Source organism: Tripterygium wilfordii, chromosome 4 (genome assembly GCF_013401445.1).
Source record: "Tripterygium wilfordii isolate XIE 37 chromosome 4, ASM1340144v1, whole genome shotgun sequence".
In the NCBI taxonomy this organism is placed as follows: Eukaryota; Viridiplantae; Streptophyta; class Magnoliopsida; order Celastrales; family Celastraceae; genus Tripterygium; species Tripterygium wilfordii.
The window spans coordinates 931,261-945,629 of NC_052235.1; the positions used below are offsets into that span (position 1 = coordinate 931,261).

The 14,369-nt window shown below is 38.1% G+C and overlaps 3 protein-coding genes across 3 annotated transcripts; 2 read left to right on the plus strand and 1 right to left on the minus strand.

Annotated features, from left to right (window-relative positions):
• Positions 1-569: 569 nt before the first annotated feature.
• LOC119996150 (glycosyltransferase BC10-like) lies at positions 570-2,933 on the minus strand. The gene is made up of 4 exons (XM_038842683.1): positions 2,926-2,933; positions 2,727-2,787; positions 2,424-2,569; positions 570-1,800 (listed from the first exon to the last, which is right to left on the minus strand). The coding sequence occupies exons 1-4, from the start codon at positions 2,931-2,933 to the stop codon at positions 570-572; spliced, it is 1,446 nt and encodes a 481-aa protein (XP_038698611.1).
• Positions 2,934-3,908: 975 nt separating this feature from the next.
• LOC119996083 lies at positions 3,909-6,453 on the plus strand. Its single transcript, XM_038842594.1, has 4 exons — positions 3,909-4,321; positions 4,421-4,535; positions 4,890-5,004; positions 5,250-6,453. The coding sequence occupies exons 1-4, from the start codon at positions 4,221-4,223 to the stop codon at positions 6,131-6,133; spliced, it is 1,215 nt and encodes a 404-aa protein (XP_038698522.1). The 5' UTR covers positions 3,909-4,220; the 3' UTR covers positions 6,134-6,453.
• Positions 6,454-8,247: 1,794 nt separating this feature from the next.
• Positions 8,248-14,111, plus strand: LOC119996455 (putative L-ascorbate peroxidase 6). Its single transcript, XM_038843097.1, has 11 exons — positions 8,248-8,547; positions 8,796-8,901; positions 9,223-9,350; positions 10,321-10,391; positions 11,167-11,209; positions 11,299-11,395; positions 11,677-11,760; positions 12,387-12,508; positions 12,989-13,058; positions 13,501-13,618; positions 13,934-14,111. The coding sequence occupies exons 1-10, from the start codon at positions 8,319-8,321 to the stop codon at positions 13,601-13,603; spliced, it is 1,053 nt and encodes a 350-aa protein (XP_038699025.1). The 5' UTR covers positions 8,248-8,318; the 3' UTR covers positions 13,604-13,618; positions 13,934-14,111.
• Positions 14,112-14,369: the final 258 nt, after the last annotated feature.

A 14,369-nucleotide genomic window follows, 5' to 3' on the forward strand; every position in this document is an offset into this window, starting at 1 on the left:
CAACATCTCTGGCCACCTCCAACAAAATTCCCAGCCACCACCAACAACAATGTAATTTTGTTCTCCTTTTTTTGCATATTTGGAAGTTACATTGTTTTGAAAACAATGTAACGATGTATTTACAATCATTTGAATGATTATGTTTTTAAACAATGTATTTACTTTGTTATTCTTGTTTGGTTTGTGGACTATTTTTTTTTCTGGAGCTTATATTTGTCTATTGTGGAAATTATCTTGTTTTGAAAACAATGTAATCGCAAGTCTGTGTGAAAAAAAATGTAATTGTATGTCTATATACAAATAAACAATGTAATTGCATTTTTTAACAGTAAAAAAAATAATGTAATACCATTCTTTTCAATGTAATTCGTGAATATGTATGATTTATTTGTATATTTGTGGTTAAATGAGATGTGATGAAATAATGGAAGTGTGAGAGAAAATGAAAGTGGAAAATAAAAGAGTGAATGTTTGATTTTTAAATTTTAAATATTAAATAAAAGAGAATGGAGAAAGAAGGGGGAATTTGATTTTCAAAAAACAGTTGGGCATTTAACATTTTCGAAAAACTAATCCTTAAATATGACGTTTGTTATACTCAACAAAGGAACAACGGAGTCGGGGGAGAACTTTCTCGCAAACAGGAACGGATGGCTCCGTCGCGTGACGGACGAATCAGAGCCGTTAGTTCCATCATCACCATACCTCGGCCTCCCCTTCCTGAGCGACATGATCAAACCAGGCTCAACCTCTGACGCGTTGTACACCCGAGGGTGCCCATCTCGTCTCCCTCTCCAGTCCACGTTCGTCAGAGTAGCCGGCACGCTCCCCTGTGGATCCACCATGCGAATAAGCGTCGGAAAGTAATTCTCTTCCGGATAACAATTGCGTATATCCAAACACGGTTGATTAAATTTGGGCCAAAGCCTCTTATCACCAACGACAATCCTCGCGTGTTTACGTGTCAGGACCCAGAACTGGGACCCGATTCGAAATTCCTCCAACGTCACTTCCGGGAGCATCGCTTCCTCTCCGCGCGCCGCCCATCTACCGTGCGCGTTTTTCTCGTTCTTCAGAATCTCGATAAAGCTCTTCGTGGAGTTCATTAACGTTCTGTAAGTGAAGTTAAAGGAATGGATCGGAATGCACGACGGGGAAAGTAAAGCAAACATTGCATTCGAGGGGTCATCGAGAAGCGCGTGCGCTAGTAATCGACGCGCCGCGGAGGAAAGCGTGGGAGTGTTGCGTTTAGAGGGCTTCGAAGGAATGGCTCGGTCAGCGAACACGCCGGTGAACGGAGGGGTGTTGGTGGTTTTTGGGTATTCGTGGACATAGATGTTGAAGAGGGTTTTGGGGGTTTGGTTGAAGTAGAGATCCCAAAGTGGCGCAAAAGGGAGAGGAGTGGTGGTTAAGAACAAATATGCTAACTTTCCAGGTAGTCTCAGATTCGGGTCAACCCGGGATGCAAGTTGGAGGATTTGCTCATCGTCTTCTTTTAGTGGTGGCGGTGGAGAACCCAGAGGTTTAATTTTAATTTTGGCTATAATTTTTTGATTATTGAGATTCGTTTGAGGTTTGGGTTCTTGAATTGCATGGGTGTCTCTGTAAGTGGAGTTCGTGACTGTGACGCCGCCGGTGGTAGAAGTAGTGGTGGAGGTGGGGGTGGTGACGGTGAAGACAATGGCTAAAGGCAAACAGAGGAGCAAAGCACAAAAAAGAGAGAGTGGAGTAGGGGACAGCATTGCTGGGTATGGTGTTTCTATTTCTACACTGTAGTAGATTAACGGCGGAGATTGGCCACTAAAAATTGATTTGATTGTGATTAAATGCGCTAATCACTATTTATATAAATGCACAGCTCATCACAGCCGTAGATCAAATCATGTGATCAGTTATTTTGGACTCTCAGCGTTTGACTTTTTGAGTGCGGACTGCGGAGGATTATTAATTGATTGTTTAGGTTTGAAGGGCAGTGTTATTACAGCAACGTTGCCCTTTTTCTCTAATTCCGTAGAAGAAGAAGATTGATTGTTTATCAAACGATCAAAAGTACACGTGACAGGCAAGCAAGGTAATGGGACCCACATTTTTGATGTGGCATGGCAGAAGTTGTGTGTCGTGTACGCTCAAGGTTGTATGTGCCACATTTTGTGATTGGTGTTAGGGTAACGTAAGAGTGTCTTTACTGGGGTTTGTAGTATTGTCTGTATCATGTGCGCCTCTTCCAAAGAGTGAAAATTGTGCCTGTGCTTCTGCATGAGTCTCTGTGCTTGTGCCTGTTAAAAAGGATTGTTTTCGTGAACACGATTTAGTGCGAGGCTTGATGGGTTGAATTTAGATCCATATCGAATATTGAAAAGATAAGTTTATATGTTGTTGTTCTTTATTAAAAACAAATTTTAATTCGAGATTTCTATAAGAACCAAAAGAGTGGGCTTATGGGCTGGGTTGTCAAATTGTCTACGCCAACAGGATTTTGGGGCCCAATGTGATCTTTAAGGCTTAAAGGAAGAGTGGCTGGCTTCTCAAGATTGAAAAATGAAACCTGTACCCGTGCCTCCGGCTCTGCCTGTTAAAAAGCATTTGTTTTCGGGATTTTTTTTAAAAAAATTAGTGACTTGTGTAAGAACCTAAAGAGTGTACTCCTATGGGCTTGGTCGTCTTATCAAAGGCCAACACGATTTTGGTTCTGATGTGATCTTAAAGGAAGACTGGTTGACCAATACTTGTATCATGTGCAGTCTCCTCTCAAGAGTGAAAATTGTGCCTGTGCCTCTGCGGCTCTGCCTGTTAAAAAGGCATTGTTTCCGTGAAGAAAAAAATAATAAATCTGTGACTTCTTCAAGAAGTAAGAACAAAAGCAGTGGGCTTATGGGCTGGGTTGTCATTTGTCAAGGCCAATACGATTTCACAATTGGGCTTTACAAGTCCATGAGTATCCTTCAAGCTCAAGCGTTCTTTAGGCCCATTTAGGTCATACTGGATACGCTCCTGCCTCCAAATCTCCAATCCATCCCTTGCCTTGAGTGAAGCGCCGTTTTCGATGGGCTTAGTTAGAGATTTGATGGTAAGCAAGTGATACGTGAGAGATCATAATAAACACAGATGTAAGATTACTGAAACAGTCAACGGGTCAGCCAAATGAGATTTAAAATGGGGATAAGAAATTGGGGAGAAAGTATTTTCCTTTCCTTGTTAAAAAGAAGCAGATTCCCATTGCAAGAAAACTTCTTATTGGGTTTAGTTGGTTTAATTGAGACATTATGATACGTGAGGCCCATCTCTATTGGACATGATGGGCTGTGTCTTTAAGACTTGTTATGGACTTATGGCTTTGTTTTTTAGTCCTGTCACCAAAATAAATGGCATTTATTTCGTTGTACAAAAAAGACCAAAACACGAGGATCATTAGAAACCCTTTTTGGACACAAACGTAGTGATCAATGTTTTCATTGGTTGATGAACAGCAGTTGCTGGGTGAGAGGCTGAGAGCATGTCTAATTACTTTTAGCACCCTTTGATTCTAATTTTGCTATTATTGGAGGCTGTTTTTGCAATTTCACTATTGCAAAATAAGCACCTAAAAGTATCTTCATGTTTTTTTTTTTCAATCGAAAATCCTCTGATTAACTACGTCATCTTTGATATAATATGTAGGGAAGATTGACAAAAGGGCAGACAATAAGAGGCTTTCAGGAGCGATGTAGGTGGGCCACCATGTTCACAGTTTCCTTCATTCATACAGAAGTTAGTGGAGGTTGGGGTTTGCTTGGACACTAGTGAAAGTGACATTAATAAATGTTTTTCCGCTATCTGCTCCCCGCCTTTTCATCATCAACATTCATTGAACGGTCAGGATTAATTGGATATTTATACAGAGAAAGAGTGTTGAAAAGAGAGAAAGGGAGGACAGAGACTCTTGGGGCTACGGGAAGCAGGCATGTGGATGAGCGGGGGACACACCAAAACTCATCTATGAAATGAAGACTCCTTTTGAAATAATTGAGTTTGTGACAGTAACTTTTTTCCTTTTTTTGGAGTTTGTGCAGAAACTAAAGGAGAAGAAAAAGAACCAAGGGTAAAGAGGGGTTGCTCTCTCTTCCACCATCGCCTTGACCTCTTAAGATTAAGAGGGGCACGACTCACGAGCAATAGCGAAGAATACAAGTCCTGGAGCAAATTAGTTCTCTCTTTTTCTTTCAAAGGGGTTTATAGTGAAGATGCCTAGACCAGGCCCAAGACCCTACGAATGTGTTAGAAGAGCTTGGCACAGTGATAGGCACAAAACCATCAGAGGTTCTCTCATTCAAGAAATTTTCAGGTGCACCCACTTCCCTTTCTCCGTTTGGTTGTGTGGTTTGGCAGGTGTTTGTTAAATGGGTTTTTTGAAATTTTTTTATTTTGCTTTCTCTTTGATTAGAGTGGTAGATGAGATTCATAGCGCTGCAACCAAGAAGAACAAGGAATGGCAAGAGAAGCTTCCAATCGTTGTGTTGAAAGTTGAAGAAATTATGTACTCAAAAGCCAATTCTGAGGTACAAATTTACTCTCTTTTTGCTGGTGTGTTTTTAATAGCTCAGTCTCCCGTACTGTTGCGCAATTGTGGAACAATGGTGTGTAAACCCTCGATCTGCGCCTGATATTTGATATTTTTTTTGTTTGATAAGTATAAAAGCTAAAACAAAATTGTGCATTTCTGAACTATTGCTTAGCTTATTCTCCTGAAGCTAAGTTCGGAAAGGAATGTGATATTTGGGAGATGTTAAACTAATGATGAAAATTTTACCTTTTTAAACAATTCCCAGCAAGAGGACCTGAGTTTTAGTTGATTGACAGGTTTGATTCTTTGTTCTGGCAAGATCATATTTTGCATTTTGATATATGCGCAGACTGAGTACATGGACTTTAAGACACTGTGGGACCGAGCAAATGATGCCATTAATACAATAATTCGGCTAGATGAGAGCACTGAAACTGGACAATTTCTTCAACCTTGCATTGAAGGTATTCAACTATCAATCCACTTTCACTAGTTTTTGTTTTGAATTGTTCCCTTTGGAGCCAATAAAGCATACCAACATCTGGGATTTTCTTACTTTGGGATAGTCTTACCTGAAATTTGATGTCTTGATAGGAATTTTAAAGAGTGCAGCTTGCAGTGGAGATCTTCTTTTGCTTCTTGTTCTCTTGTTTGTTTTACTTAACAAAGATTGTTGCTCTGAATTGCGATCACAATTTTCTCAATTCAGCTGCTCTAAGTTTGGGCTGTGTAGCGAGAAGAACTTCAAGGAGCCAGCGAAATAACAATTTGAGGTGTTACCTTGGTGTCAACACTCAAGAGCCACCCTGTTTTTCTCCCACTATGCTAGTGAAGTCCACCCAAGGAAATCATGCAGCCAATTCACAGTGCATGCCTAGCTCTACACATTTCCCAAAACAGATGGTATTTAATTCAGTTAATCCCAGCTCTAATTCACATAATCTTGTTGCGCAGAGAAATACTTGCACTGTTAACAAAATTCCATTCGTACACAATCTTGTTTCTCCGGTGGGGAATAATCAATGCCTACCAATGGAAACTTATCCTCGCTCCAACTTGTATTCAGTTTACCCCTTGTACTATGGAAATCACTTCCAGTTGGAAGAAAGCCAGCCTGGCTCTGAAATTCTTGCTAAACTGATTTCTAGTTCTATGGAGCCTGCCAAGATGGATGCAACCAAAAACCAATTCTCCTGCAATATGGATGATTCGATCAACATCAGTCGAACAGACATTAGGTGTATTCCTGCAAAACCTCGTGAGGTCGGATGTGATTTGTCATTGAGGTTGGGCCCCTTCTTTACTCCCTCTGGTGCTGCGAGCAAGCAGTCGCCTGAGGTCGCGTATGTTGGTCATGGTTATTCTCAAGAGAGGGTTAATTACAATGATCTGACTCCTCAAATGCGTAAGGAGTTGCCTTTCTACACAAAAGGCAATTTGGATGTTCCAAAAGACCTATTTTCTGCTAATTGGAGTTTTGAGGGTGAATTTGTAGATCAAGAGGCGGCAATAAGAAAGGGGAAGGCGGTTTTCCTTCAACCCGAGGAGGATCAGCAATTTTGTTGGCAACCAAGGCATCCTTTTCCGCGTTAAAGTTATAAAAAAAAAAAAGAAAGTGAAATCAGGTTCGTAGATTGCTTTTTGAATCAAAATGTTGCATCAAGTTGTCAACATGACCTTCTGAGGATTTTTCGCTGAAGTTCTTTTGCAGTCTAGCTGTGCTTAATGGGCTTATAACCGAGTCCCTTTTTGTAGTATTGACCTGCTTTTTTTGTTATATGTAAATATTGACGACTTTTAAATGACGAGCTGATAACTAGCAAACTAACAGAGGGCTTTCTGATGTGGATTGTACAAAGGAATATTGCGTAAATAACATGATATGCCATGAAAATGTACTGATTGCTGTGACATTTACTCGTGTGTGTTCATTGTTTTATCTACTTCATGGTATGGTAAAGAACAATGGGAATGGAGAGAAGGAAAACTAGTAAGGTTGCTTGGATATAGATGATAAACGTAGTCTTTTCAGTCAGTTTATATTGGCTTTTCAATGATAAACTATGCTTTCCATACTATCCTTAAGTTCCAGTTAAAGCAACTAATCGTTGCTTGATGATAAACTAGTCTTTTCATGCTTAGTTTATATGGGTACCCTTTGTAGTAGTAGCTGGTTTGAATGGTACTATTGACGTGCCTTATTTTGCTGTTAAACTTAACCTCCGAGGCTCGAAAGAGTACCAAAAGCTTGCTTGGCCTCTAAAGTCTAAAGTGCAGTGTTTATGTGGAAAGAATAGGCAAAGATGTGTCTTTTCAACCAACCTTTCGCGGTTAGATGTAATCTTGAGACATTAACCTGGGTCAGTGGTCCATTGCTTATTGGTCTGATTAGCAACTGAGGAATACATGATCAATGATTACTGGATAAGGGCTTTTGTTAGTGTAAGAGGAGCCTTCTTTTGGTTTGCTATTATTAAGAAGATATGACTTTTTTTATTTATATGAGCTGAAGATCATTGTTTATGGTTGGCTGATTTGTGGGGTCATATCGTAGCTTTTCTTGGTATTAGCTTTGGTTGTACTGGTAGTAGAACCCCCATGGAGACATTTCTGTAGGAATCAAAAGCGAGAGAACACTGTTAAATCTCTTATATCGGTCAGTTGATGTGTATAGCCTGATGTGCGGAAGAGGAGGAAGAAGAAGCAAGTGAAGTGCAATAATGAAAATCCACCTGCAGTCTCTGTGCGAGAAAGTAGAGACCGTTCCTTTCTCTTCTTTCTCTAGTTCCCCGTGATGGGAAATTGCTTAACGAAATTTCTGCAACATTCTTTACCTCTGCAGATGATATCTTCACTTTCTTCCTCATCTTCAGTCTTCTCTGTTGCCTCTGCTTCAGATTTAGTACTGGGTTTTTTCACCTTCCCACACAACAAGCTCGAGTCATCGAACTTCAATATGTATGTATGCCTGGTTGCATCGCTCCTAGAGCCTCTCACCTAACAAGTCAATAACATAGTAAGCATCAATATCTGAAAATGTGCTGCTTGACGACCGTTTCCTGAGACTCTGGCAATGACTCGAGAACAAAGCCATGTTTTCACAACCCTGAGAGGCACTAGAGGAGGATACCTTGCTCCAGAGTGGATACCAACTACGCCATATCTGAAGAGAGTGACGTGTATGTATAGCTGTGGAATTGTGTTGATAGAGATCATTGATGGAAGGAAAAACTTTGATCCTACGCCTTCAAGATGATGGAAGAAGGGAAACTGAGGGATATCGTTAGCATAAAACTGAAGATAAGGGAGGTGCAGACGATGAGGAAGACATGCATTTGAGGCCATGGATGACCAAAGTTGTTTAAATGCTTGAAGGTCCGTCTCCAGTTAATCTTCCACCAATGTCCTCTCCTCTCCGCTATTAGCCATTACTAGAGCTTGATAACTTATATGTGAGAGTGTTCTGTAAATTGAAGGTGTAACAATAGTATCAAAATTCAAGAAATTTAACTTACCATTAAGCCTTGCAATCCTAGCATCCAAATCTGTTGTACTAATATTAACTTGAACTTAGTACAGTAGAGCAATTGTAAGACAAAATTAAATGACATCTGAAAAAAAAATTCATCAAATTCAATTAGCGGCAGTATAGGAGTCAAAGCCATGTCTTTGACCTCTCACGGTGGGAACCAATCAAAAACGAGTCTTCACTTTCACTGCAGACTCAATTGCAGCTTATCACTCCGAGAGGCCAAAAAGCATATAAATATCTCCGAAAATGGCGCATGAACTCTCCTGTGTCAACCGTCCGTTAGAGATGATGAGCTCCTCATCTACTTCTCCTAATCCCGCTCTTTTAGGCTCCTTCGCGCCCCTCTTTTGCTCTCTCGACTCGAAAATTTCTTTCAAATTTCCCGCTCTCTCTCGATGGTCGTCTCTCTCTCCAGTCAGGATTCGCGCCGCGCCTTTACGTGATTGTTCTCACCACTTCATCAATGATGAATCAGGTAATCGCTGGATCTTTAAACTTATTTAATGTAGTTTCTGTCTAACTATGTTTGGTTGGTAAGAAAACGGAGGAAAATAAAAGGGAGTAGGAAAATATAATTTGTGCGTTTTTATAATTAAAGCCTTCCGCTCCTGCTTCCATCGATTCTTGAATGCAGCATGATTTCTATGGACGTTTATTTCATTCAAAAACTGAGTTCAGATTTTTCTTAGGGTTCATGTATGTGACGCTTTTTTGAATTCTTAGGCCAAAGTCGTTCGAACCGAAGGAGGATGCTTCTCTTTACATCTACACTTCCATTTCTTTCTCACTTTCATGTATCTATGGAGGCCATTGGCGTTGAGGCCACCGAGTGAGTTTACAACTTCCTTTTCTATTGCCTCCTTAGGTCTAGACTCTAGTTGATGCCTCACTGTTGCTTTCGTGGACTGAACATTGATTTCTGTTTGTTCTGTTGGATTATTATTAATCTTGTGTGTAAATAAACATCAATATTACTAGTTTTGTAGTTGGAATGAGGATCCAACGATGAACTGATGAAGTGGAGTCAATATATTCCTCAACATAAGATGTTTTAAAAAATTTAACTGTATGGTTGGGAATTAGTTTCACTTTTGAATTTAATTGAGGAATATTGCTGTATAATTTTATTCTCTTTTTTTATGTGCTAAAGGTCAGATTCAAGTAACCTTTTGCTTGTGAAGAAAGAAATAAAGAAGATACTCTCGAAAGGCAAGGCTGCTAGTCTTCTCCGTCTTGTATTTCATGATGCTGGAACCTTTGAAATGGATGGGAAGTCAGGTATATATTTTGTAAGATACTGCATATAAATTTTGAGGTGAATAGAATATAATGTTCATGATGCTAGTCATATGTAGTCAGGATGGTAAATCCTCCGGTTTGTCATCTGTTCTGCTGGAACCAATAGTATGATCTGAAATTCATCATATCATGCAAGTTTGTCTAGTCTGAGAAGATCTTAAGGAAACATTTTCCTTGCTAAAGTTGCTTTGTTAGCCACTATAAACATTTTTTTGTTTTGATCTTCCTCTTCCAAACTTGAAATTCTGTATCAGCATTCAGCAATCAACCAGTTCAAAGTAGTTACTCTTGTGGATAAATTTAGTGACAACTTTGTTGTTGCAATTTTTCATAATTGGCTGATGCACCAAGAATCATTTTTTTTTCTTCTACATCAGGCTAGATTAGACCTTCTTCTTCGCATGAAATACATTGAGACCAATGTGCTGTAATCTAACCTTCAGGAGATCGTGTGATGGCACTAACTTCTTTAATGAATTCTCGAGTTCTTTTCTAGTGTACTTTTACTTTTTCTGTATATCCTTTGTGGCACTGGCTATGTAATGTAATTCTAAGTTTCTAACCAGTGCTGTCAATACAAATTCTTCAGTATGAGCCGAATTGTGTGGTACTGAGGTAGCAACTGAGCATCAAGACATTGCATAATCACTTCAGATAATGTTATGCTTTTGTTATACGAAACATCCTATATCTTGCTTCGAGTTTTGTCATATCCAGTTAACCGTTTATCCATTATTGTTCATCTTCCCAGATGATATTCCTTAGGATAACTGGGCTAAGAAAATTCGCTTAGTTGTGTGATGTTTTTGTTTTGTTATATCAAAAGCAATAGCAAATTTACATTGTCCATTTTCAACTTTAATTCTTTTGATCCCATGCTCTTACCTGGTTACAATTGATCTTTTCTTACCGTTCTAAACTTAACTATTCACTGTTATCAACACTGCAGGGGGTATGAATGGCTCTATAATTTACGAACTTGATAGACCTGAAAATGCTGGTTTAAGGAAACCTCTGAAGGCATGACCCCCTCCCATTCTCTGTGTGCATGTGTGTGTGCTGGCACGTGCACCCCCGTCCAAGGTTGTCAAAATCGGGATCTTATGTAAGATAGGTGGAAGGCATGCAAAATCGAATCGTAAAATCGTAAGATTTTATAAAATTTAAAAAATAAATGTAAAATAATATAATTATTTATTTCTATATAAATAATTAACATGATATAATATACTATAGTTTATAGGTAATAAAAAATTCAAAAATGTGATTATTATTTATTTATATACATGTTAATATTTCATAAAATTGTAATTTTTTAAGACCTCCAGTGAACTATGAAAAACAAACACAATAATTGTGCACAATTATATCATGTTAATAAATTATAACCAATTTTTCAACAAAAACTAGGATTAGAAACATAAGCATATGATTAGTAGACCACAACCCATAAACCCATGACTCCATATGTCTATTAAGGTTAAAATCGGTAAGATCGGGTAAAATCGTAAGGTAAGATCGATGGATTTTATCAATTTTGAGATTTTACATCTATTCGAATCGTTTTGGTTACCTAAGATCGTACGATTTTAAGATCAAAATCGGGATTTTGACAACCATGCCCCCATCTTCCTCTTGTGCATTTCTTATTATGTTACATTTTAAAATCATATCTTTGTCCACACACAAACACAAAGCACTTCTGGTCCTTCCATTGGAATTCAAATTTATATGGATCAATTCAAACTAGTCAAATTGCAAGAAGCTAACTCCTCAGTAGTTGTATTTTTCTTAGATTCTAGAGAAAGCAAGGAGCGAGATGGATTCAGTACTGTCAGGTTAGTAACCAGATAAGTCTCTATAAAAATGTTCTTATTCATGGATAGAATGGCGCCATGCTGACGTGTAAGAAATTTGCCTCTATTAGTATCCTGGGCAGACATGATTGCTGTGGCTGGAGCAGAGGCAGTTTCATTTTGTGGCGGTCCACCAATACCAGTTCAGTTGGGCAGACTAGATTCAATGTAAGAGGTTAGCTTTTATCCTTGCAATTTGACATGGCACAAAACATATTGTTAAATGAACTGAGTGTCTGAAGAGCATTCGTGGAAATAATTTCAAGCTTGCTTTTTTAGGTTAGTTAATGGTCAGTACTCAGTACTTCTGTACTTCTGTATTATTTTATTTAAACTGAAAAACTGCACATCAATGTTCCATGTGGCTCTGATCCAGAGTTGTAAAGCGTGGCGTGTTTGGGTAGTATCTTTGGATTTCATGTTAATTTTGGTCAGTTATTTCTGTATAGGGAGCCTGATGCAGAAGGCAAACTTCCTCAAGAATCTTTGGATGCTTCTGGTTTGAAGCAATGTTTTCAAAGAAAAGGCTTCTCGTGAGTATATGCTTTAAAATCAATCTTCTGTCACATTTTTACTGTGTATAGCTGTTATCCTATCTTCAATCCCCACTTTTGTCATAGTCTTGAGCATAATTAACATCACTCAACGGCAATTAATGGCTGTCTTTTCCTCTCTTCTTATTATTCTTAACTCCTATGCTAATTTCCATATTTCCTTCTGCTTAAGATGATTGAGTTTATAAATTTTAGCCATTTTGTAGGTTTTCTAGTTTATGTTATGCTTGGTTTGGTTGTCATAAGAAGGTAGGACATGAAATTACATATCAACTTATATATCAAAAATTTTTCCTTTTTTCGATCTTTAATGGTACAGTTAGTACCAGAATGCAATTCATAGTTATCCAGTAGTCCTTGGCCTTTGTCAATGTGCCAGCTCCAAAACTGCTCTATACGTGATATTTTAACAATTTTACATGATCCTAGATGTGTTTTTAACCCATCCAATTTTGAGACCACAATATAGTTATGATTACTTACTCAGCTGCTAGTTTTAAATTTTTGATTGATTGTTTTAAGCAAAAATCTTGATAGTTGACCTCTATTAAGTTTTGTTTTTATCTTCATTGAAGAATAACCTAACTGTTATTTTCCCCTTGCAGAACACAAGAACTTGTGGCTCTATCTGGGGCTCATACCCTTGGGAGTAAAGGGTTTGGAAATCCAACTGTTTTTGACAATTCTTACTATAAAATTCTCCTGGAGAAGCCATGGATTACTTCTGGTAAATAACATGACATGAATTGTTTTGTGAGCCTGTGTTTGACAAATTGAAGTAGTCATAACTGAATTCTTAGCCACTGCACTCAAAGGCGAGCAGTTTCTTATATAGAGACTTGATGAATTGATGCCACCATCCCCAATGCTCTAGTTAGTGAAGCACCAAGTTACCATGTGCAACTCTAGTTTCTTGGGATATTTTGTATTGGATATGAAAATTTCTTGATATAGTAGTGTATGAAGGCAGAACTGTTCTTACTCTACATGTTTCGGACTACCTTGCAGTGATATGGAAATGTACATTGAGTAAACAAGACAGGAGCAAATATTAGTTGTTTCAGATATGCTTCTATTTGGTTCCTTGTTCATTTCCTAGAAGGATTTCACATTTTCTAGTTTGCATGCTTGTTCATGTGGTTATCTTGCCTGTTTGAAAAAATTTCGCCCTTGGTGATTTGATTTGTAGAACTATTTTGACTTGCAGCTACTGCTATGTCAAGTATGATTGGGCTTCCTTCAGATCGTGCACTTGTTGAGGATGAAGATTGTTTGAGGTTCTGTATCATTGCAAAATCTTTTATGCTTTCCTATTTTTTGCAAATGCTGTTTAATAATTTGCTACTCATTGGCAGTTATAACTTTTATGGATGGGAAATTTTTCATGAATGAATTTGATTGGATCAGTAAGCAATGAAAGATTAAGATGCACGTCTTTTAGCTAGCATCATGCAAAATCATTCCAGATACAAGCAGTGGTCGGAAGTAGTTCTAATTAATTATAATTTTTAGTTCACAGAGTACGACTGATAGTTAGGGATTAACTCAAGACTTATCCAATTGTCCACATTGAATACATTTCAATTTAGAATGGATGTGTACATTTCAATGTCCTATGTGAATTTCAGCTGGTCACGTCGCTCGAATGGATGCCATATAATGCACACTGATCTTATTATGTCATATGAACAATGATATTCAGGTTGCTTTTTTGTTCAGATGGATCAAAAAGTATGCTGATAATGAGGATTTGTTCTTTGAGGATTTTAAGAATTCATATAGCAAGCTAGTGAATTCTGGTGCAAGATGGAAAAGCTTATGATGCCTTTTGAGAATGGTATCCCTTCACTTTCTTTCGGTTAGGTTCCACTATTTCCATTAATTTACGAGACGAAATGAGCAGATGGGGTAGATATGGTTGTGATGTCAATTTTATTGAGTTCTGATGCATTTTATTCAACGCATGGAAAAGCATATTCTTTTTGAACAAGTTTCCTCAAAAAAATGAGGAATTGTAAGATGCAAAAGCTCCTTCTTTATTTCAACAAACAGTAGATATCTTTTTTTTTTTTTTTTTGGTTCATTCATTTCCTTATAATGGGATGGTGGTATTTGGTGACTACTTATGTTTAATTGCTGCTATCTGTTGCAGGGAAAGACCGGATCGAAATCTACTACCACCAAACCAACTTTCAAGTTCCAACCACGAAAGGTATTTTCCTAGTTATTTTAAATTCTGTGATCCCTCCATAATGACTGACTTGGTAATTAAGTCAAGTCAATGACATCATCATGCATTTTGTTGTTGTCAATTTATTTATTACTGAAAACAACTGCTGTTTTAATAGTTATCCTAAAACTTGAAAATAAAAACGTAGGGAAATACCAAAAAAAAACAACCTTGACTCAAGATCCGGCACAAAATTCCATTGAAGCTTAATAAGCAACTCCGTACCTCCAAATGTCTATAGGCTTGTGCGGCAAGCCTAATACTAACTTTACGTCTTTTATCTTAGCGTAGAACTTATCCCAGCACACACGTCCAAAAGACCTGGAAATTAGGCTTCTTCACCATCCACATCCTCTGG

Excerpts from the sequence above, each read along its gene's own strand:
- LOC119996150 (XM_038842683.1), bottom strand. Across the intron at positions 2,570-2,726 it reads GGAGACTGCACATGATACAA|GCAGAGCCGGAGGCACGGGT; the intron begins GTATTGGTCAAC and ends GCTTTTTAACAG. Across the intron at positions 1,801-2,423 it reads CCCATAAGCCCACTCTTTTG|TGGCCAATCTCCGCCGTTAA; the intron begins GTTCTTATAGAA and ends ATCAATTTTTAG.
- LOC119996083 (XM_038842594.1), top strand. The coding sequence starts at position 4,221 with ATGCCTAGACCAGGCCCAAGACCCTACGAATGTGTTAGAAGAGCTTGG. Across the intron at positions 4,536-4,889 it reads ACTCAAAAGCCAATTCTGAG|ACTGAGTACATGGACTTTAA; the intron begins GTACAAATTTAC and ends ATATATGCGCAG. Across the intron at positions 5,005-5,249 it reads TCTTCAACCTTGCATTGAAG|CTGCTCTAAGTTTGGGCTGT; the intron begins GTATTCAACTAT and ends TTCTCAATTCAG.
- LOC119996455 (XM_038843097.1), top strand. The coding sequence starts at position 8,319 with ATGGCGCATGAACTCTCCTGTGTCAACCGTCCGTTAGAGATGATGAGC. Across the intron at positions 9,351-10,320 it reads TGAAATGGATGGGAAGTCAG|GGGGTATGAATGGCTCTATA; the intron begins GTATATATTTTG and ends TCAACACTGCAG. Across the intron at positions 12,509-12,988 it reads GAAGCCATGGATTACTTCTG|CTACTGCTATGTCAAGTATG; the intron begins GTAAATAACATG and ends TTTGACTTGCAG.